We start from the raw sequence: 25,025 nt of genomic DNA on the forward strand, positions 1-25,025 counted from the left end.
AATATCTGGTGCTAAATGAAAATGTGCCTAAAACAATTAATGTAGCAGGAGACTTGATATCCATAATACAAACTCTAAACAAAACGATAGGTACACATGCCTCAGTTTATGTTTTAAAATATTAAATATCTGTCTCCAAACTTTAACGAATTTGTCAAGCCCTACAACAGTGGTCTCAACGTACAGGCCCTGGGGCCATATGCGGCCCTCAAGATAGTTTAATCTGGCCCTCCCTTGTTTATTAGGTAAATTATTAATTTGGCCCCATCCCATTTTTTATGTTTCTAAGAGGTATAGCAAGTTGATCTATTTAGGCACTCACAAGATAAATATAAAGACAAGCATGCATTCCCAGTGTAGTCTCCCATTATGCACTGCTTGGATAAAGGCCACTTTTTATTCAGTTCCAGAATGATCACTTCACTTGGCACTCACAAGCTAAATATATACTGTGTATGTCTATTGTAGACTAGAGCTCCTACCATGCACTACTACTTGGGTAAATGTCACTTCAAGGTTCTAGTATATCCTGTTCCAGAGCACTCACTCTGTTCAAGTAGGAGACGAACACTTGGCCAGTGGCCCCCGGATACAATGAGCTTGATTACCCCTGCCCTACACTAATGGAAAAATAAATCTAATTTTCGGTTTCTGCTCAATCACAAACCAATGGTGTAAGAAAAACAAACATTTGCAACTCAAGAATTTATTAAATATTAGAGAGGATGGGAGGAAAGAAGGAACATCTGGAAAAAAGAGCATTTGTCCATAAACATTATTGCACATTATCAATTACACATTTAATCAGTCAGAGGTATCAGAATGACAATAGAAAAGAAATGCAGTGCAGTAAGAGGGGGGGGGGAGTAAACGGGTATAAAAATTGTGAAATCTCAAACTTAATATTTACCTGAAGAAAAAAAAAACAAAAACAAAAAAAGACAAAACATGTTAAAGGAAAGGGAAAGAAAAATAAATAAATAGGGTTGAGGGCTAAATTAACAACTTATTGTAAAAAACATCTTCTCACAGGTTGTTAGGCTCCAGGAGTACGGATTCCAGATATTTTATAGCTGGTATTGCAGATCTTCATCTACTTTAGGCCTTCTTACTGACGACTTTAAATGCAAAAAAAGTTCTAAAAGTCTTTTCTGCTATGTACTGTAGTGATTCAAAGCTTATTTTTCTCCTCCCAGACTTTTTGAGTTGACTTGTTTTCCTCCCGAAATGCCATGCCTCCTCTCCAGAGCCATTACGTACACTTCTGCTTGGCCCAGTGGAAAGAGGTTTGCACCAAGTGAGGTAAAGGAGAGAAAACTGAGACATAGTTAGTTTCAACAGAGTCACAAAGCAAAAAAACAGTTAAATGTAGAATATAAAAAAAAAAAAAGTAGAAAAATCCCTTTTATCAACATCAAAAGAAAATCCCATATTCACAAAATATACAAATATATAGTAGCTTAAGAATAAAGCTATAACTTACAGAATGCCTACTTCTCTGTTTAATGTGTGAAAACTGCACACTGAAGATAATGCCACACACCTTTCTAAATAGTGCTATTAAAATCTTCCAAAATAGTTCTGGTCTCACCTGAGAAATGTGGAATGCTCACTAATTACACTTATGAGAGAACTATATTCTGTATGTTTTTGTAAAAGCTTTAACATCTCAAAACTAAAGGGCAATACATTCAGATTCATTTTGAAGAATAAATACTGTAAAATATTGTCAGTAAACCAAACTATATAGTTAACCCTGCAAATATGAGCAGTGTGCATTAAGTTGATCAACTGCACACATGGTGAAAGTATGCAAGTAGATGGATGATAAATGAGTAATTTTAGTAAACAACATCAACGAATCACAGAAGACTGTAAAAGCCCATTAGAATTTTGAATACTTGTTGAAACCCTTTCACTCTTATTCTGTGGCAGGTGAAAGAAAATGTGTGAAACAGAAAAGCAAGCATTCTCTTTCATTTACACACTTGGTGTGAGCATAAACATGTGTTCTATGACACATTTATAGATTCAGATATTAAAAATAGGACATTTAGAAATTTGGCAAGACCACCAAGCTGAGCTTGCAGTCGATCTTGCTGGTGTCGTTCCCTGCGTACACAAGGGACAGAGAAGCCAGGAAACTCTGGCACTCATCCTCGTTCTCGAAGGCCAGCTCTGACTGAACGTAGGAAACTGGGAGCACTGGACGAAAACTGAAGGGGAAGAGAGCAATGGGGGAAGAGGAACAAAAAAATAAGTTAGAAAACCAATATCAGAAACACCTTATGATTCAGATAAAGTATGTGATTTTATGCAACTTTCCAATTTACTTTGATCAAATCTGCATTCTTTTGGTGTCCTTTGTTGAAGCAGCATTGCATTACTGGAAGCTAGCTGAACACATCCAGTAAACCAATGAAAAGGGGCGTTTATGTGCAGCCACCAATCAGCAACTAGCTCCCAGTAATGCACTGCTGCTCCTGAGCCTTCCTATGTATGATTTTCAACTAAGGATAAGAGAATAAAGCAAATTAAATATTATAAGTAAATAAGAAAGTAATTCAAGATCGCATAAGCTGTCTGAATCATGAAAATGTTTGGGTTTCATGTCCCTTTAAAAAGGAACAGTCTAGTCAAAATTAAACTTTCATGATTCAGATAAGGCATGCAATTTTAAACAACTTTCATCAAATTTGCTTTGTTTTCTTGGTATTCATTGTTAAAAGCTAAACTTAGGTAGGCTCAAACAGATTTCTATGCTGTTGAACACACCACCTCTTATCGCAAACATTTTGACAGTTTTTCACAGCTAGACAGTGAAAGTTCATGTGTTATATAGATAATGCTCATTCCCATGGACTTACGTATGAGCCAGCACCGATTGGCATAAATGCAAGTCTGTCAAATAAACTGAGATAAGGGGGCAGTCTGCAGAGGCTGAAAGAGATTGTAAAGTTTACATATTTACTGCCTTGTATATTACATTATTATTATTATTATTAAAGTGAATGTAAATTTTGATGCTAAAGTGCCCGGTTTTTAAAAATCCGATTAAAAACATGGGCACTTTAATTCATCAAAATTTACATTTCACTTGTGCTGTGAAGAAAAAAAAAAAAACCTTACCTTTTAATCTTGACAGCAGCTCCAGCTTCCTCCACCCGTCGCAAAGCCTCTTCCTGGGTCTTAGAATGATGAATCCGGCTTCCTCCAATCACGACATTGAATCAGACACTGATTCCCCCGGGGGGGGGGGGGAAGACATGATTGGAGGATGACCTATCCATCATTTCTGACATCAGAAATGCCTTGCAACGACCGGAGGAAGCTGAAGCGGCTGTCAAGTTTAAAAGTTAAGTATTTCTTCACAACAAGTGAAATATAAATTTTGATGAATTGCATTTTTACAAACCGGGCACTTTAGCATCAAAATTTACATTCACTTTAAAAACAGGGTCACTTTCATTGATTAACATTTTTAAGACTTCACTTGTAAAATAATTACCATTTAGTGATGGTAAAGATTGCACCGTTCCTCCGCCCGCATCTCATACTTTATTCAGCTGATCAAGGACAAATTTGGCTTCATTCAATCGGTGCGTGCCCCATGAGCTGGACGCCAAGTGGGGCATGCAACGATTGGATGAAGCTGGATTCGTCATTGCTCAGCTAAATAAAGTAGGAGATGCGGGCGGAGGAACGGTGCAATGTGTACCATCACTAAATGGAATTTTACAAATGAAGTGTCTTAAATTTGAATCAATTAAAGTGCCCCTGTTTTTATTAATTTTATAAACTAGGCAGTAAATAGGTCAACTTTGCAATCACTTTAAAAAAAAATGTAATTACAGGAGGTAAAAAGTGTATTAATATAACCTTGTTGGTTATGCAAAACTGGGGAATGGGTAAATATTTTATCGTGGTATGTCTCGAACATACTGCAAAATAAGCAACCTGGATAACTTGTCCTGAAGATGTCAATTTTAGATTACTTCCAGAAATAGTCACAACAGAAGCTGCTTTAACCTGCATGCATTATATTCATATTTTTATCACCAATATTGAAAAACATAATTTATGTAAGAACTTACCTGATAAATTCATTTCTTTCATATTAACAAGAGTCCATGAGCTAGTGACGTATGGGATATACATTCCTACCAGGAGGGGCAAAGTTTCCCAAACCTTAAAATGCCTATAAATACACCCCTCACCACACCCACAAATCAGTTTAACGAATAGCCAAGAAGTGGGGTGATAAGAAAAAAAGTGCGAAGCATATAAAATAAGGAATTGGAATAATTGTGCTTTATACAAAAAAATCATAACCACCACAAAAAAGGGTGGGCCTCATGGACTCTTGTTAATATGAAAGAAATGAATTTATCAGGTAAGTTCTTACATAAATTATGTTTTCTTTCATGTAATTAACAAGAGTCCATGAGCTAGTGACGTATGGGATAATGACTACCCAAGATGTGGATCTTTCCACACAAGAGTCACTAGAGAGGGAGGGATAAAATAAAGACAGCCAATTCCTGCTGAAAATAATCCACACCCAAAATAAAGTTTAACAAAAAACATAAGCAGAAGATTCAAACTGAAACCGCTGCCTGAAGAACTTTTCTACCAAAAACTGCTTCAGAAGAAGAAAATACATCAAAATGGTAGAATTTAGTAAAAGTATGCAAAGAGGACCAAGTTGCTGCTTTGCAGATCTGGTCAACCGAAGCTTCATTCCTAAACGCCCAGGAAGTAGATACTGACCTAGTAGAATGAGCTGTAATTCTCTGAGGCGGAATTTTACCCGACTCAACATAGGCAAGATGAATTAAAGATTTCAACCAAGATGCCAAAGAAATGGCAGAAGCTTTCTGGCCTTTCCTAGAACCGGAAAAGATAACAAATAGACTAGAAGTCTTACAGAAAGATTTCGTAGCTTCAACATAATATTTCAAAGCTCTAACAACATCCAAAGAATGCAACGATTTCTCCTTAGAATTCTTAGGATTAGGACATAATGAAGGAACCACAATTTCTCTACTAATGTTGTTGGAATTCACAACTTTAGGTAAAAATTCAAAAGAAGTTCGCAACACCGCCTTATCCTGATGAAGAATCAGAAAAGGAGACTCACAAGAAAGAGCAGATAATTCAGAAACTCTTCTGGCAGAAGAGATGGCCAAAAGGAACAAAACTTTCCAAGAAAGTAATTTAATATCCAATGAATGCATAGGTTCAAAAGGAGGAGCTTGAAGAGCCCCCAGAACCAAATTCAAACTCCAAGGAGGAGAAATTGACTTAATGACAGGCTTTATACGAACCAAAGCTTGTCCAAAACAATGAATATCAGGAAGAATAGCAATCTTTCTGTGAAAAAGAACAGAAAGAGCAGAGATTTGACCTTTCAAGGAACTTGCGGACAAACCCTTATCTAAACCATCCTGAAGAAATTGTAATATTCTCGGTATTCTAAAAGAATGCCAAGAAAAATGATGAGAAAGACACCAAGAAATATAAGTCTTCCAGACTCTATAATATATCTCTCTGGATACAGATTTACGAGCCTGTAACATAGTATTAATCACAGAGTCAGAGAAACCTCTTTGACCAAGAATCAAGCGTTCAATCTCCATACCTTTAAATTTAAGGATTTCAGATCCTGATGGAAAAAAGGACCTTGAGACAAAAGGTCTGGTCTTAACGGAAGAGTCCACGGTTGGCAAGAGGCCATCCGGACAGGATCCGCATACCAAAACCTGTGAGGCCATGCCGGAGCTACCAGCAGAACAAACGAGCATTCCTTCAGAATCTTGGAGATTACTCTTGGAAGAAGAACTAGAGGCGGAAAGATATAGGCAGGATGATACTTCCAAGGAAGTGAAAATGCATCCACTGCCTCCGCCTGAGGATCCCGGGATCTGGACAGATACCTGGGAAGTTTCTTGTTTAGATGAGAAGCCATCAGATCTATTTCTGGAAGTTCCCACATTTGAACAATCTGAAGAAATACCTCTGGGTGAAGAGACCATTCGCCCGGATGCAACGTTTGGCGACTGAGATAATCCGCTTTCCAATTGTCCATACCTGGGATATAAACCGCAGAGATTAGACAGAAGCTGGATTCCGCCCAAACCAAAATTCGAGATACTTCTTTCATAGCCAGAGGACTGTGAGTCCCTCCTTGATGATTGATGTATGCCACAGTTGTGACATTGTCTTATCTGAAAACAATGAACAACTCTCTCTTCAGAAGAGGCCAAGACTGAAGAGCTCTGAAAATTGCACGGAGTTCCAAAATATTGATCGGAAATCTCACATCCTGAGATTCCCAAACCCCTTGTGCCGTCAGATACCCCCACACAGCTCCCCAACCTGTAAGACTTGTATCTGTTGAGATTATAGTCCAGGTCGGAAGAACAAAGAAGCCCCCTGAACTAAACGATGGTGATCTGTCCACCATGTCAGAGAGTGTCGTAAAATCGGTTTAAAGATATTAATTGAGATATCTTTGAGTAATCCCTGCACCATTGGTTCAGCATACAGAGCTGAAGAGGTCGCATGTGAAAACGAGCAAAGGAGATCGCATCTGATGCGGCAGTCCTAAGACCCAACATTTCCATGCATAAGGCTACCAAAGGGAATGATTGTGACTGAAGGTTTTGACAAGCTGATATCAATGTTAAACTTCTCATGTCTGACAAGGACAGAGTCATAGACACTGAATTTATCTAGAAACCTAAAAAGGTTACCCTTGTCTGAGGAATCAATGAACTGATTGGTAAATTGATCCTCCAACCATGAACTTGAAGAAACAACACAAGTCGATACGTATGAGATTCTTCGAAAATGAGAAGACTGAGCAAGTACCAAGATATCGTCCAAATAAGGAAATACCAAAACCCTATTCTCTGATTACAGAAAGAAGGGCACCGAGAACCTTTGAAAAAAATTCTTGGAACTGAGGCTAGGCCAAACAGTAGAACCACAAAACTGGTAATGCTTGTCTAAAAAGAGAATCTCAGACACTAAAAGTGATCTGGATGAATCGGAATATGCAGATACACATCCTGTAAATCTATTGTAGACATATAATGCCCTTGCTAAACAAAAGGCAGGATAGTCCTACAGTAACAATCTTGAATGTTGGTATCCTAACATAACGATTCAATAATGATAGATCCAGAACTGGTCTGAAGGAATTGACCTTCTTTGGTACAATGAAGAGATAAAATAAAACCCCAGCCCCTGTTCCAGAACTGGAACTGGCATAAATACTCCAGCCAACTCTAGATCTGAAACACATTTCAGAAATGCTGAGCCTTGCTGTGTCAACTGGGACACGGGAAAGAAAAGAATCTCTTAGCAGGAGGCCTTAACTTGAAGCCAATTCTGTACCTTTCTGAAACAATGTTTCTGAAACCAGAGATTAAGAACGGAATTGATCCAAATTTCTTTGAAGAAAACGTAATCTGCCCCATACCAGCTGAGCTGGAATAAGGGCCGCACCTTCATAGATACTTAGGAGCTGGCTATAGGTTTCTATAAGGCTTGGATATAGTTTCCAAACTGATACCGCTCCTGAGGATGAAGGATCAGGCTTTTGTTCCTTGTTGTGAGGAAAGGAACAAAATGATTATTTACCCTGGAAAGAAAGGGAAAGCAAAGTTGACTTAGAAGACATGTCAGCATTCCAAGTTTAATCCATAAAGCTTTTCTAGCTAAAATAGCTAGAGACATATACCTGACATCAACTCTAATGATATCAAAAGATGGTATCACCAATAAAATTATTAGCATGTTATAGAATAATAATAATGCTATAAAATTATGATCTGTTACTTGTTGCGCTAAAGCTTCTAACCAAAAAGTTGAAGCTGCAGCAACATCCGCTAAAAATATAGTAGGTCTAAGAAGATTACCTGAACATAAGTAAGCTTTTCTTAGAAAAGATACAATTTTCCTATCTAAAGGATCCTTAAATGAAGTACTATCTGCCATAAGAATAGTAGTACATTAGCAGGAGTAGAGACAGCCCCATAACCTTAGGGATTTTTGTCCCAAAAAACTCTAATCTGTCAGATGGCACAGGATATAATTTGCTTAAACGTCTAGAAGGAGTAAATAAATTACCCAAATTATTCCATTCCCTGGAAATTACTTCAGAAATAGCATCAGGGAGATAAAACACTTCTGGAATAACTACAGGAGATTTAAAAACCTTATTTAAACGTTTACATTTAGTATCAAGAGGACCAGAATCCTCTATTTCTAATGCAAATAACACTTCTTTAAGTAAAGAACGAATAAATTCCATCTTGAACAAATACAAAGATTTATCAGCATCAACCTCTGAGACAGAAACCTCTGAACCAGAAGAACCATTATCAGTATCAGAATGATGATGTTCATTTAAAAATTCATCTGAAAAAGAGAGAAGTTTTAAAAGACTTTTATGTATACTAGAAGGAGAAATAACAGACATAGCCTTCTTAATGGATTTAAAAAATAAAATCTCTTATGTTATCAGGAACACTCTGAAAATTAGATGTTGACGGACAGCAACAGGTAATGTAACAGTACTAAAGGAAATTTTATCTGCATTAATAAGTTTGACATGACATGCAATACAAATAACAGCTGGAGAAAACAGATACCAAAAGTTTATAGCAGACTTAGCTTGGTAGCTCCAGCACTGTGCAGTGATTTTCCTGTAGTATCTTCTGACTCAGTTGCAACGTGGAACATCTTGCAATATGTAAAAGAAAAAAACAACATATAAAGCAAAATTGATCAAATTCCTTAAATGACAGTTTCAGGAATGGGAAAAAAATGCCAGTGAACAAGCTTCTAGCAACCAGAAGCAATAAATAATGAGACTTAAATAATGTGGAGACAAAAATGACGCCCATATTTTTTAGCGCCAAAAAAGACGCCCACATTATTTGGCTCCTAAATGCTTTTGGCGCCAAAAATGACGCCACATCCGGAACGCCGACATCTTTGACGCAAAATAACGTCAAAAAATGACGCAACTTCCGGCGACACGTATGACGCCGGAAACGGAAAAGAATTTTTGCGCCAAAAAAGTCCGCGCCAAGAATGACGCAATAAAATGAAGCATTTTCAGCCCCCGCGAGCCTAACAGCCCACAGGGAAAAAAGTCAAATTTTTGAGGTAAGAAAAAATATGATAATTCAATGCATAATCCCAAATATGAAACTGACTGTCTGGAAATAAGGAAAGTTGAACATTCTGAGTCAAGGCAAATAAATGTTTGAATACATATATTTAGAACTTTATAAATAAAGTGCCCAACCATAGCTTAGAGTGTCACAGAAAATAAGACTTACTTACCCCAGGACACTCATCTACATGTTTGTAGAAAGCCAAACCAGTACTGAAACGAGAATCAGTAGAGGAAATGGTAAATATAAGAGTATATCGTCGATCTGAAAAGGGAGGTAAGAGATGAATCTCTACGACCGATAACAGAGAACCTTATGAAATAGACCCCGTAGAAGGAGATCACTGCATTCAATAGGCAATACTCTCTTCACATCCCTCTGACATTCACTGCACGCTGAGAGGAAAACCGGGCTCCAACTTGCTGCGGAGCGCATATCAACGTAGAATCTAGCACAAACTTACTTCACCACCTCCCTTGGAGGCAAAGTTTGTAAAACTGATTTGTGGGTGTGGTGAGGGGTGTATTTATAGGCATTTTAAGGTTTGGGAAACTTTGCCCCTCCTGGTAGGAATGTATATCCCATACGTCACTAGCTCATGGACTCTTGTTAATTACATGAAAGAAACATCTTATTTAGTAATAAATATGTTGTAAATAAGCAAAATAGAATACACGTCTATGCATCTGAACCATCACAAAGGTTCCTAAATTTTGTGTACCACTAGTTAGTTAGTTATACCCAAAATTATCCACAAGGGAGCAGGAATATTTTGCTATATCTTTTTTGGGAACTCTGCACTAGCTCAGTATTCAGTTGTATATGTTTTACTTACCTAATTTTAATGCAATTTAGCCTGAAATAAACACTTTAAAAAAAAACAAAAACAAAAAAAAAAAACACAAAAACACGTTCTGAAACAGCTTATCCCCCACACTGATCTAGATAGATGGACAGTAACATGCTGCACAAGCAAGTTGAAAAACGCAGCTTATCTATCTTTAGCATGAAGCATAATTTTAGCATTTAATGAGTCTTTAAAAGACCCTGAACATGACTTATAAAAATTTGCATTAAGAGTTCTGAATTATGCATAGCTGGAACACTAGCAGGGCTATTAAAGAGCAGTTAAAAATCTATGGTTTCAAAACAACGCTATCTATACATTTTTATCAACACCAGTAGAGCAAGATTTTTTGTAATGCAATTTGATACTAATGGCAAACATTTTAAAGGTTTGCTTTCAAATCTTCACGTGAAAGAAGCAAAAAGGTTCTAAACTCTTACAGTATATTAAATTGGTAAATATCCAAATCTAGCCCTTACAGTCTAAACTTAAAGGGATACTGAACCCAATTTTTTTCTTTTGTGATTCAGATAGAGCATGCAATTTTAAGCAACTTTCTAATTTACTCCTATTTTTTCTTCATTCTCTTGTTACCTTTATTTAAAAAAGAAAGTCCAGAACCCTGGACAGCACTTGTTTATTGGTGGATGAATTTATCCACCAATCAGCAAGGACAACCCAGGTTGTTCATAAAAAATGGGCCGACACCTAAACTTACATTTTTGCTTTTCAAATAAAAATACCAAGAGAATGAAGAACATTTGATAATAGGAGTAAATTAGAAAGTTGCTTAAAATTGCATGCTCTATCTGAATCACAAAAGATCCCTTTAACCCTCATTGCTCACGGCATTGGATAGACTTTTAAAAATAATGCAGAGTTTAATTCAAATTTTTTACATTACAATTTTTAATGCTCCGTCAATAAGTGCAGCTCTCCTGCCCACCATATTGTGTAACTGATTGATAGATGACGATTCTTAAAAATAACTAAATCCTTTTTCCCCCGGGCCATGACGTTTGTGCAAAGGGGCTCATACACAATATGGCAGACGGGAGAGTTGCTCTTATTGTCAGCTTTAAAAAGGCAAAAATTGTAGTAAATAAATATTAAATATTTGATTAATTAAACTGCCTAATTTTTAAAAGTCTATCCAATGCCGTGAGCAATGAGGGTTAAGTTTACATTCACTTTAATGGCAGAAGATTATAATGTAAAATTCTAATTGAAAGCAAGTAACATAATCAAACATTTTATCCTTACTCCTGAATTTCAGCTTTAAAAATGAGTGGATTTAGAAGACATCAGCTGAGTGCAATAATTCTAAGAGAAAACATCAAGTAGCTCTTAAAGGGACAGTCTAGGCCAAAATAAACTTTCATGATTCAGATAGAGCATGTCATTTTAAACAATTTTCCAATTTACTTTTATCACCAATTTTGCTTTGTTCTCTTGGTATTCTTAGTTGAAAGCTTAACCTAGGAGGTTCATATGCTAATTTCTTAGACCTTGAAGCCCACCTCTTTCAGATTGCATTTTAACAGTTTTTCACCACTAGAGGGTGTTAGTTCACATATTTCATATAGATAACACTGTGCTCGTGCACGAGAAGTTATCTGGGAGCAGGCACTGATTGGCTAGACTGCAAGTCTGTCAAAAGAACTGAAAAAAGGGGCTGTTTGCAGAGGCTTAGATACAAGATAATCAGAGGTTAAAGGGACAGTATAAACTCATTTTCATATAACTGCATGTAATAGACACTACTATAAAGAATAAGATGCACAGATACCGATATAAAAATCCAGTATAAAACTGTTTTAAAAAAAAAAAAAACTTACTTAGAAGTTCTCAGTTTAGCTTTGTTGAAAAGGTTGCTGGAAAGCCCACTGCAATTGGGAAATAAGACCCCCCCCCCCCTCTTTTGCATATGAAAAGACCCTTTACACAAACAGGAGCAAGCTGGAGAAGGTAGCTGACAGTATTCAAATAAAACTTTGGGGCTTGGTTAGGAGTCTGAAAATCAGAGCAATGTTCTTTAAAAATAAGCAAAACTATACATTTAAAAAAAACAAAAAAAAAAAAAAAAAACTTTATGGGCTTTATAAATAGATCATCTACAAAACAATTATGCAAAGAAAAAAATGAGTGTATAATGGCCCTTTAAACGTATATAATTATTATTACTGTTGATTATGCAAAACTGGGAAATTGGTAATAAAGGGATTATCTATCTTTTAAAACAATAAATATTCTGGTGTAGACTGTCCCTTTAAAAAGGGACAGTGTACTGTAAAACAGTTTTCCCCTTGATGTGTTTACAATGACTTGTTATACAAGCTGCAGAGTTCAAACCCACTGAGAAATTGTTCCTTTAGGTATATTTTTGTATGTTAAATAGCTGCATCTAATTGAAGCCACAACCCACTCAAATGGACTGAGCTCGCAGTGAAAGTCATCATTCGCTTATCTCTATATTTACACTAAATCCACTTTTTTCTCACTATATACGTGAGACCATTACTTTGAGAGAATGTAAAAATGAGCCTATTATCTTTATGCTCCTCATCACTGGGAGCTTGATTTCTGCTAAACTCTGTTTACATAGCTTTTTGTATAACCAGTACTTTAAAATTAAATTTACAGTATAGGCGGGGATACAATAGGCAAAATCAGCTATTTAAATGGCAAAATAAAGGTACAGTTATTTTAAACAATTTAATACACTACAGCAGTTAAAATAGATAGTTGGGAACACATTAAAAGGGGGAATAAAGGTCACAGTACACTGTCCCAACTACCTTTATAATGCAATGGCTGACTAACAATATACCCAATATGCAGCTTGAGTTTAGAAATACCTACAAAGGTTAAAAAAATAGGTCAATTTCGAGCTAGTTAACATGATCATAATTTAAAAGTTAACATAATAGCACAGATTAATACAATATAAATATAGTCTAATATTTTTAGAGCAAACATTCTAGCCTAATTTGACTTACTAAAATTGGATAACTTTTACATACAATATTATCTATGAACTTTGTTGAAAATGAATACAGCTAGTACCCCCCTCCCCAAAAAAACCAACCTATTTGGTACTTGGAGAAAACAAAAATGCAGAGAAGGCTTTTTAGTTTTTACTAACTGGTTTCCCTTTACATACGTTTTAATCATGGCTTTAAGGGCAGACTTCCTCTCCCTCTCTGCAAACTTGTCAATGAGATACCCTGACATGCGTGGTGCACCACGGTAAAGCTTGAAAAAACGATGGTAATTTGAGAGAGCCCAGGCATTTCGAAGTGCGAGTGCATGAGCAACACATGGGTCAGACTTCAATTCTTTCGTCAAATAAGCCAACTCTGTTGTAAGATCTATATAAAAATAATGACAGAAAGAAAATCTGAATAGAGATTTCAAGATTATTCAAAGCTCATTACCTTCACTTTTTTTTTTTTTAATACATACCGCCAGAGTTTTTTGTGAAGATATAATACAAGATACGGTAAGCTGTAAATTCACCAACATTCCCACAAAGATTTTCTGCATACAGAGATTTCAGCTGGGCTTGGCATTGGTTAAACTCTTCATGGTCTCCCTGAAAATGACAAAAAATGAAACAATAGTTGCCTATTAAATGCAGTTACACCAGGTAAAATGTGCATGCCTCTATTTAAAAAAAAAAATTCTTTGAATACATCCACTGCAACTACAGTAAACACAGCCTCAACGGGAATATATGTTAACGTGCCGAAAAGGTTATTATTGGATTGCACTGATGAAATAATTGAAAAACTAATCTCCCAGCTATATTCCTTAGACAATTATCATCAGCATATATTTGTAGCGCTGGGTAAAATAAGGTTACAAAACAAATACAAAAGGAATTGCGCCCTATAGAAAAGATGCAGATAGTTATAAATTTTACGTTTTTGGCCACTGCATTTTAAAACCATACAATGCTTTTACAAGACATAAGAGACGCAGCATTCAGCTTTTGTCGGAGACAAATTTCTTCTTGTGAAAGCGCAATACACTAAGATCTGGATTTACACAGATCTTAGTGTGATGCATTCTTCCACATTCAGCAGCTAACGATAATGCTGAATGCATGTCAAATATACATCAACAGATTCACCAAGTCTAAACATTATTGAAACAAGTGTTTAATGCAATTGTTTTTCAATAACCACACACCACTTGTCTGCAGTCTCAATCCAGAATAGCTCCTCTAAATAAGGAAACAATGCTAGTCACTGTCGTTCATATAAAGTGAACCGTTTCTCAGATCGGTTACAGTATACTGTTCCTTAAACAGAACTGCTTTAAAAGTGTTCAAAGTATCCATTTTACATGTTGGAGTGAAACTATGAAGAAAAAATAGGAGAAGCACAAAAACTTGAGAAATGTATTTAGATCAGGTACAATAAAAAAACACATAGTAACTTACACTGAAGTAAGCTTGAACAATCCCCAGTCACAACAGGATTAACAGCAATAACAGTCTGAGCCTCACTCGATACACTCGGCGTCCGAGTTCACACCGCGCTGATTCACAGAGAACCGGCGTCTGACGTCACAAGTGATGGGAAGGATTCCGGAGCGTCCCCCTTCAGACGCGATGCCTCCCAAACTGCTGGCGGTCAACGGATGTTTTGACACAATGTCCCACAAACCCTACGCGTTTCGTCCGTGTCTCGGCCGGACTTTTTCAAGGGTACCAGCCCTCGGACACCCCACCGACCATGCACGAAATCTAGGCGTCATCCTGGACTCATCGCTCTCCATGGACCGGCAAATCAACGCCGTCTCTTCTGCATGCTTCAACTTACTTCACCTGCTGCGAAAGATCTTGAAATGGATCCCAACCGAGACCAGGAAGACTTTCACTCACACCCTCGTCAGCAGCCGACTGGACTATGGTAATGCACTCTACGCCGGCACCACCATCAAGCTCCAAAAGCGACTATAGCGCATCCAGAACGCCTCGGCCAGACTAATCCTCGACATCCCTAGTCAATGCCACATCAAACACCTGCGGGACCTGCACTGGCTTCCAATCAACAAAAGAATAACCTTCAAGCTTTTCACCCATGCATTCAAGGCCCTCCACATCGGTCCCGAATACTTGAACCACCACGTTACCTTCTATACCCCTGCCAGAAAACTGATCAGCCCACCAAGCCCTCGCAGTCATCCCCCGCATCAGGAAAACCACAGCGGGAGGCAGATCCTTCTCTCACCTGGCAGCCAAGACTTGGAACACCCTCCCGCTACACCTAAGACAAGATACCGCCCTAACTAAATTCAGAAAGGACCTCAAGACCTGGCTCTTCGACTGAACTGCAACCCTCAGCGCCTTGAGACCCTTACGTGTGAATAGATGCGCTTTACAAGAACCCAATAGATAGATAAAACCTCCTAAAGTAACAAATGGATTTTGTGGGGATTATAGTTAAAATTTGTGGCATAAATTGACATTGTCAGACTCCTAAACAGCAAATGCCTTTGAAGGAGTAGGTTCAGAAAAACAGAATTTATGTTTACCTGATAAATTACTTTCTCCAACGGTGTGTCCGGTCCACGGCGTCATCCTTACTTGTGGGATATTCTCTTCCCCAACAGGAAATGGCAAAGAGCCCAGCAAAGCTGGTCACATGATCCCTCCTAGGCTCCGCCTACCCCAGTCATTCGACCGACGTTAAGGAGGAATATTTGCATAGGAGAAACCATATGGTACCGTGGTGACTGTAGTTAAAGAAAATAAATTATTAGACCTGATTAAAAAAACCAGGGCGGGCCGTGGACCGGACACACCGTTGGAGAAATTAATTTATCAGGTAAACATAAATTCTGTTTTCTCCAACATTGGTGTGTCCGGTCCACGGCGTCATCCTTACTTGTGGGAACCAATACCAAAGCTTTAGGACACGGATGAAGGGAGGGAGCAAATCAGGTCACCTAAATGGAAGGCACCACGGCTTGCAAAACCTTTCTCCCAAAAATAGCCTCAGAAGAAGCAAAAGTATCAAACTTGTAAAATTTGGTAAAAGTGTGCAGTGAAGACCAAGTCGCTGCCCTACATATCTGATCAACAGAAGCCTCGTTCTTGAAGGCCCATGTGGAAGCCACAGCCCTAGTGGAATGAGCCGTGATTCTTTCGGGAGGCTGCCGTCCGGCAGTCTCGTAAGCCAATCTGATGATGCTTTTAATCCAAAAAGAGAGAGAGGTAGAAGTTGCTTTTTGACCTCTCCTTTTACCGGAATAAACAACAAACAAGGAAGATGTTTGTCTAAAATCCTTTGTAGCATCTAAATAGAATTTTAGAGCGCGAACAACATCCAAATTGTGCAACAAACGTTCCTTCTTTGAAACTGGTTTCGGACACAGAGAAGGTACGATAATCTCCTGGTTAATGTTTTTGTTAGAAACAACTTTTGGAAGAAAACCAGGTTTAGTACGTAAAACCACCTTATCTGCATGGAACACCAGATAAGGAGGAGAACACTGCAGAGCAGATAATTCTGAAACTCTTCTAGCAGAAGAAATTGCAACTAAAAACAAAACTTTCCAAGATAATAACTTAATATCAACGGAATGTAAGGGTTCAAACGGAACCCCCTGAAGAACTGAAAGAACTAAGTTGAGACTCCAAGGAGGAGTCAAAAGGTTTGTAAACAGGCTTAATTCTAACCAGAGCCTGAACAAAGGCTTGAACATCTGGCACAGCTGCCAGCTTTTTGTGAAGTAACACAGACAAGGCAGAAATCTGTCCCTTCAGGGAACTAGCAGATAATCCTTTTTCCAATCCTTCTTGAAGGAAGGATAGAATCTTAACCTTGTCCCAAGGGAATCCTTTAGATTCACACCAACAGATATATTTTTTCCAAATTTTGTGGTAAATCTTTCTAGTTACAGGCTTTCTGGCCTGAACAAGAGTATCGATAACAGAATCTGAGAACCCTCGCTTCGATAAGATCAAGCGTTCAATCTCCAAGCAGTCAGCTGGAGTGAAACCAGATTCGGATGTTCGAACGGACCCTGAACAAGAAGGTCTCGTCTCAAAGGTAGCTTCCAAGGTGGAGCCGATGACATATTCACCAGATCTGCATACCAAGTCCTGCGTGGCCACGCAGGAGCTATCAAGATCACCGACGCCCTCTCCTGATTGATCCTGGCTACCAGCCTGGGGATGAGAGGAAACGGCGGGAACACATAAGCTAGTTTGAAGGTCCAAGGTGCTACTAGTGCATCCACTAGAGCCGCCTTGGGATCCCTGGATCTGGACCCGTAGCAAGGAACTTTGAAGTTCTGACGAGAGGCCATCAGATCCATGTCTGGAATGCCCCACAGCTGAGTGACTTGGGCAAAGATTTCCGGATGGAGTTCCCACTCCCCTGGATGCAATGTCTGACGACTCAGAAAATCCGCTTCCCAATTTTCCACTCCTGGGATGTGGATAGCAGACAGGTGGCAGGAGTGAGACTCCGCCCATAGAATGATTTTGGTCACTTCTTCCATCGCTAGGGAACTCCTTGTTCCCCCCTGATGGTTGATGTACGCAACAGTTGTCATGTTGTCTGATTGAAACCGTATGAACTTGGCCCTCGCTAGCTGAGGCCAAGCCTTGAGAGCATTGAATATCGCTCTCAGTTCCAGAATATTTATCGGTAGAAGAGATTCTTCCCGAGACCAAAGACCCTGAGCTTTCAGGGATCCCCAGACCGCGCCCCAGCCCATCAGACTGGCGTCGGTCGTGACGATGACCCACTCCGGTCTGCGGAATGTCATCCCTTGTGACAGGTTGTCCAGGGACAGCCACCAACGGAGTGAGTCTCTGGTCCTCTGATTTACTTGTATCTTCGGAGACAAGTCTGTATAGTCCCCATTCCACTGACTGAGCATGCACAGTTGTAATGGTCTTAGATGAATGCGCGCAAAAGGAACTATGTCCATTGCCGCTACCATCAAACCGATCACTTCCATGCACTGCGCTATGGAAGGAAAAGGAACGGAATGAAGTATCCGACAAGAGACTAGAAGTTTTGTTTTTCTGGCCTCTGTCAGAAAAATCCTCATTTCTAAGGAGTCTATTATTGTTCCCAAGAAGGGAACCCTTGTTGACGGAGATAGAGAACTCTTTTCCACGTTCACTTTCCATCCGTGAGATCTGAGAAAGGCCAGGACAATGTCCGTGTGAGCCTTTGCTTGAGGAAGGGACGACGCTTGAATCAGAATGTCGTCCAAGTAAGGTACTACAGCAATGCCCCTTGGTCTTAGCACAGCTAGAAGGGACCCTAGTACCTTTGTGAAAATCCTTGGAGCAGTGGCTAATCCGAAAGGAAGCGCCACGAACTGGTAATGCTTGTCCAGGAATGCGAACCTTAGGAACCGATGATGTTCCTTGTGGATAGGAATATGTAGATACGCATCCTTTAAATCCACTGTGGTCATGAATTGACCTTCCTGGATGGAAGGAAGAATAGTTCGAATGGTTTCCATCTTGAACGATGGAACCTTGAGAAACTTGTTTAAGATCTTGAGATCTAAGATTGGTCTGAACGTTCCCTCTTTTTTGGGAACTATGAACAGATTGGAGTAGAACCCCATCCCTTGTTCTCTTAATGGAACAGGATGAATCACTCCCATTTTTAACAGGTCTTCTACACAATGTAAGAATGCCTGTCTTTTTATGTGGTCTGAAGACAACTGAGACCTGTGGAACCTCCCCCTTGGGGGAAGCCCCTTGAATTCCAGAAGATAACCTTGGGAGACTATTTCTAGCGCCCAAGGATCCAGAACATCTCTTGCCCAAGCCTGAGCGAAGAGAGAGAGTCTGCCCCCCACCAGATCCGGTCCCGGATCGGGGGCCAACATTTCATGCTGTCTTGGTAGCAGTGGCAGGTTTCTTGGCCTGCTTTCCCTTGTTCCAGCCTTGCATTGGTCTCCAAGCTGGCTTGGCTTGAGAAGTATTACCCTCTTGCTTAGAGGACGTAGCACTTTGGGCTGGTCCATTTCTACGAAAGGGACGAAAATTAGGTTTATTTTTTGCCTTGAAAGGCCGATCCTGAGGAAGGGCGTGGCCCTTACCCCCAGTGATATCAGAGATAATCTCTTTCAAGTCAGGGCCAAACAGCGTTTTCCCCTTGAAAGGAATGTTAAGTAGCTTGTTCTTGTGGTAGTTCAGACATGTTAAACAGGCATAAACTTGATAACAAAGTACAAAAAACGTTTTAAAATAAAACCGTTACTGTCACTTTAAATTTTAAACTGAACACACTTTATTACTGCAATTGCGAAAAAACATGAAGGAATTGTTCAAAATTCATCAAATTTTTACCACAGTGTCTTAAAGCCTTAAAAGTATTGCACACCAAATTTGGAAGCTTTAACCCTTAAAATAACGGAACCGGAGCCGTTTTTAACTTTAACCCCTTTACAGTCCCTGGTATCTGCTTTGCTGAGACCCAACCAAGCCCCAAAGGGGAATACGATACCAAATGACGCCTTCAGAAAGTCTTTTCTAAGTATCAGAGCTCCTCTCACATGCGACTGCATGTCATGCCTCTCAAAAACAAGTGCGCAACACCGGCGCGAAAATGAGGCTCTGCCTATGATTTGGGAAAGCCCCTAAAGAATAAGGTGTCTAAAACAGTGCCTGCCGATATTATTATATCAAAATACCCAGAATAAATGATTCCTCAAGGCTAAATATGTGTTAATAATGAATCGATTTAGCCCAGAAAAAGTCTACAGTCTTAAAAAGCCCTTGTGAAGCCCTTATTTACGATCTTAATAAACATGGCTTACCGGATCCCATAGGGAAAATGACAGCTTCCAGCATTACATCGTCTTGTTAGAATGTGTCATACCTCAAGCAGCAAGAGACTGCTCACTGTTCCCCCAACTGAAGTTAATTGCTCTCAACAGTCCTGTGTGGAACAGCCATGGATTTTAGTGACGGTTGCTAAAATCATTTTCCTCATACAAACAGAAATCTTCATCTCTTTTCTGTTTCTGAGTAAATAGTACATACCAGCACTATTTCAAAATAACAAACTCTTGATTGAATAATAAAAACTACAGTTAAACACTAAAAAACTCTAAGCCATCTCCGTGGAGATGTTGCCTGTACAACGGCAAAGAGAATGACTGGGGTAGGCGGAGCCTAGGAGGGATCATGTGACCAGCTTTGCTGGGCTCTTTGCCATTTCCTGTTGGGGAAGAGAATATCCCACAAGTAAGGATGACGCCGTGGACCGGACACACCTATGTTGGAGAAAAGGAGTTAAATATTTTAATAAAAATTAACAAACAAAAAAAGTTACTGTCTCTTTAAATTTTAAAGAGAGACTTCATTTTTTTGTGTGCTCTTGTTCAATCCTAAATCACAAAGGATGAATTAAACAACAAAAAGCTGAAATTCCTTTAATAAAAGTAACACATAAAATGTTAGTCTCTTTAAAATGTTAAAACTAACTTTTTATTTTTTTGTGCATAAATGAGTTAGATATTCCGGACTAAGCCCTTTTGAAAAACTGTCCGGTGCAATAAGTTCACCTTAACGAGAAAAACACTCCACTAAATCTTCCGATACCAGGAAGAACAAAGTGGTGCAAAACTAAATTGGCGCAACATAACTCCGCCCATCGTGGGCGTTAACATACTCCTCTCCCAGTCGCCATCAATATCTTTAATAAGTAAAACGGCCAAGAGTATAATAACAGACTGTTCAACTTCTAGTCCGAGAAACAACTAACGTGGAATCACCTACACTGAGCTCAATATAGCATAGCTCACTAGTGGCAATAAGATCTCCTGGTCGGCTTTATCAAACCGCCGGGAGATAAGAACATAAGTCCCATGCATCGCCTATCAACTGTTATGGCAAATCAACAATATAGCAATAAAAGATCTCCCGGTCGGCTATTATTAAACCGCGGGGAGATAACACAAGTTCCATTCAAATATCCTCACTAAGCATAACTCCCCTCACACTGAGCCCGTCTTAGTATTTGCATCAGTTTTTTGGCAATAGGGGATCATCCCGGTCGGCTATCATGAAACCGCCGGGAGATGAGAGCACATGTCCCATACAGCCCCAGCATCTAAACTGTTGCCTCACACTGAGCCTATTCTGTGATGGCAATTCATCCATTATGGCAATACGTGATCTCCCAGTCGGCTACTATAACCACCAGGAGATGAAAAAAAACACAAGTCCCATACATCACTTCACACTGAGCTCGTTCTGATGTATAGCTCAGTTATGAAATGAGAGCCCCAGTGCCTGCGTCTGACTGTCCCAAAGTGTCCCCTAAAACTCTGAGGGAATCTTTCTGTAAGCCTTTGATAAAGAAGCTGAATCCAATGAGGAATAAATATAAATTAAGTGCCCAACTTTCTTCTGAGTCTCCTCTTCCACCCCCAGAATAAAGTCAGCACTTACCTCCTTATCTTCTGCCGGACAGTAAGGCAGTTCCCAGGTTTGCGAGGTCCTCTCCCTCACATGGACCTGTAATTTAAAACGAAAGTCCTGAGTAAATATCCCTCAGATTTTCTTGGTAAGGGCAGCAAAAAATTATATGGGAGGTGCAGTGAGAATTATGTCCCACAAGTTCCCATTGCTCTAAAGCCACCAAAAGCTCTACTGAAGAGACTGATATGGACTACGGCTACAGCCTAGAAAAAAGCAGCACACTCTGGCACTACTTTAAAAATAATAAACTCTTGATTGAAGAATCTAATCTAACACCTCACTTTACCACCTCCTATCACTAACGTAGGCAAAGAGAATGACTGGAGTGGGAGGGAAGGGAGGAGCTATTTAACAGCTCTGCTGTGGTGCTCTTTGCCTCCTCCTGCTGACCAGGAGGTGAATATCCCATTAGTAATTAAGATGATCCGTGGACTCATTGCGTCTTAAAAAAGAAACAGCTACTTTATATACAAAAACCATGCAAAAAAGGTACATTTTATACTCTACAGCTACTTTAAGAGGTCAAACACATTAAGGAAAACTCGTTTTACAGTTCAATGTCTCTAAAGTCAAATTCAGGAGATATATAGGCAAGGTTAGCCTTAAGAAGTCAGAGCTCAATTCCAGCCTATAGAATAATAAAAACAGAATTTATGCTTACCTGATAAATTACTTTCTCCAACGGTGTGTCCGGTCCACGGCGTCATCCATTACTTATGGGAATATTCTCTTCCCTAACAGGAAATGGCAAAGAGCACACCAAAAGCTGTCCATATAGCCCCTCCTTGGCTCCGCCCCCCCAGTCATTCGACCGACGGTTAGGAGAAAAAAAAAGGAGAAACTATAGGGTGCCGTGGTGACTGTAGTGTATAGAGAGAAGTTTTTCAAACCCGATTAAAAAACCAGGGCGGGCCGTGGACCAGACACACCGTTGGAGAAAGTAATTTATCAGGTAAGCATAAATTCTGTTTTCTCCAACATTGGTGTGTCCGGTCCACGGCGTCATCTATTACTTGTGGGAACCAATACCAAAGCTTTAGGACACAGATGAAGGGAGGGAGCAAATCAGGTTATCTAAACGGAAGGCACCACAGCTTGCAAGACCTTTCTCCCAAAAACAGCCTCCGAAGAAGCAAAAGTATCAAATTTGTAAAATTTGGCAAAAGTGTGCAGAGAAGACCAAGTCGCTGCCTTACATATCTGATCAACAGAAGCCTCGTTCTTGAAGGCCCATGTGGAAGCCACAGCTCTAGTGGAGTGAGCTGTGATTCGTTCAGGAGGCTGCCGTCCGGCAGTCTCATAAGCCAATCGGATAATGCTTTTCAGCCAGAAAGACAGAGAGGTAGCCGTAGCTTTTTGTCCTCTCCTCTTACCAGAGTAGACGACAAACAAAGATGAGGTTTGTCTGAAATCCTTAGTTGCTTCTAAATAGAACTTTAAAGCACGAACTACATCTAAATTGTGTAACAAACGTTCCTTCTTTGAAACTGGATTCGGACACAGAGAAGGAACAACTATTTCCTGGTTAATATTCCTGTTGGAAACAACTTTCGGAAGAAAACCAGGCTTAGTACGCAAAACGACCTTATCTGCATGGAACACCAGATAGGGTGGATTACACTGCAAAGCAGATAATTCAGAAACTCTTCTTGCAGAAGAAATAGCAACCAAAAACAGAACTTTCCAAGATAGTAACTTGATATCTATGGAATGTAGAGGTTCAAATGGAACCCCTTGAAGAACTGAAAGAACTAAATTTAGACTCCAAGGAGGAGTCAAAGGTCTGTAAACAGGCTTGATTCTGACCAAAGCCTGTACAAAAGCTTGTATATCTGGCACAGCTGCCACTCGTTTGTGTAACAAGACAGATAAAGCAGAAATATGTCCTTTTAGAGAACTCACTGACAATCCCTTATCCAAACCTTCTTGAAGAAAGGAGAGGATTTTAGGAATTTTAATCTTACTCCAGGAGAATCCCTTGGATTCACACCAACAGATATATCTTTTCCATATTTTATGGTAAATCTTTCTAGTCACAGGTTTTCTGGCTTGGACCAGAGTACCCATCACAGAATCTGAAAACCCACGCTTGGATAAAATCAAACTTTCAATTTCCAAGCAGTCAGCTGTAGAGAAACTAGATTTGGATGTTCGAATGGACCTTGTATTAGAAGATCCTGTCTCAAAGGTAGCTTCCATGGTGGAGCCGATGACATATTCACCAGGTCTGCATACCAAGTCCTGCGCGGCCACGCAGGAGCTATCAGAATCACCAAGGCCTTCTCCTGTTTGATCCTGGCTACAAGCCTGGGGAGGAGAGGGAACGGTGGAAACGCATAAGCTAGGTTGAACGACCAAGGCGCCACTAATGCATCCACTAGAGTCGCCTTGGGATCCCTGGATCTGGACCCGTAGCAAGGAACCTTGAAGTTCTGACGGGACACCATCAGATCCATGTCTGGAATGCCCCATAATTGAGTCAACTGGGCAAACACCTCCGGGTGGAGTTCCCACTCCCCCGGATGGAAAGTCTGACGACTCAGGTAAACCGCCTCCCAGTTGTCTACTCCTGGGATGTGGATTGCAGATAGGTGGCAGGAGTGATCCTCCGCCCATTTGATGATTTTGGATACCTCTCATCGCCAAGGAACTCTTTGTTCCCCCCTGATGATTGATGTAAGCTACAGTCGTCATGTTGTCCGACTGGAATCTTATGAATCCGGCCTTCGCTAGTTGAGGCCAAGCCTTGAGAGCATTGAATATCGCTCTCAGTTCCAGTATGTTTATCGGAAGAAGGGACTCTTCCCGAGACCATAGACCCTGAGCTTTCAGGGAGTCCCAGACCGCGCCCCAGCCTAATAGACTGGCGTCGGTCGTGACAATGACCCACTTTGGTCTGCGGAAACTCATTCCCTGAGACAGGTGATCCTGGGACAACCACCAACGGAGTGAGTCTCTGGTTATCTGGTCTACTTGAATCTTTGGGGACAAGTCTGTATAATCCCCATTCCACTGCTTGAGCATGCACAGTTGTAATGGTCTTAAATGAATTTGAGCAAAAGGAACTATATCCATTGCTGCCACCATCAACCCTACTACTTCCATGCACTGAGCTATGGAAGGCTGTAGAATAGAGAGAAGAACTTGACAAGCGTTTAGAAGCTTTGACTTTCTGACTTCTGTCAAGAAGATCTTCATTTCTAAAGAATCTATTAAAGTTCCCAAAAAGGGAACTCTTGACGGATACAGGGAACTCTTTTCTACGTTCACCTTCCACCCGTGAGATCTGAGAAAGGCTAGAACGATGTCTGTATGAGCCTTTGCCTTGGAAAGAGACGACGCTTGAATTAGAATGTCGTCCAGGTAAGGTGCCACTGCAATGCCCCTTGGTCTTAGAACCGCTAGAAGGGACCCGAGCACCTTTGTGAAAATTCTGGGAGCAGTGGCTAGTCCGAATGGAAGAGCCACGAACTGATAATGTTTGTCCAGAAAGGCGAACCTTAGGAACTGA

General features: G+C 39.9%; 1 protein-coding gene across 4 annotated transcripts in view; it reads right to left on the minus strand.

Moving 5' to 3' along the window:
• Positions 1 to 690: 690 nt before the first annotated feature.
• LENG8 (leukocyte receptor cluster member 8) overlaps positions 691 to 25,025 on the minus strand; it is a 62,516-nt gene continuing 38,181 nt past the window's right edge. For 3 of the 4 annotated variants that reach the window (XM_053690752.1, XM_053690750.1, XM_053690751.1), the window contains 3 exons: positions 13,504 to 13,633; positions 13,202 to 13,409; positions 691 to 2,216 (listed from right to left, as the gene is read on the minus strand). In XM_053690752.1, the coding sequence (XP_053546727.1) occupies positions 2,054 to 2,216; positions 13,202 to 13,409; positions 13,504 to 13,633 (501 nt within the window). In that variant the 3' untranslated portion in view covers positions 691 to 2,053. Of the gene's footprint in view, positions 2,217 to 12,922; positions 13,410 to 13,503; positions 13,634 to 25,025 lie in introns of those variants that run through there. The other variant, XM_053690753.1, reaches the window with a different exon arrangement.

Source organism: Bombina bombina, chromosome 8 (genome assembly GCF_027579735.1).
Source record: "Bombina bombina isolate aBomBom1 chromosome 8, aBomBom1.pri, whole genome shotgun sequence".
In the NCBI taxonomy this organism is placed as follows: Eukaryota; Metazoa; Chordata; class Amphibia; order Anura; family Bombinatoridae; genus Bombina; species Bombina bombina.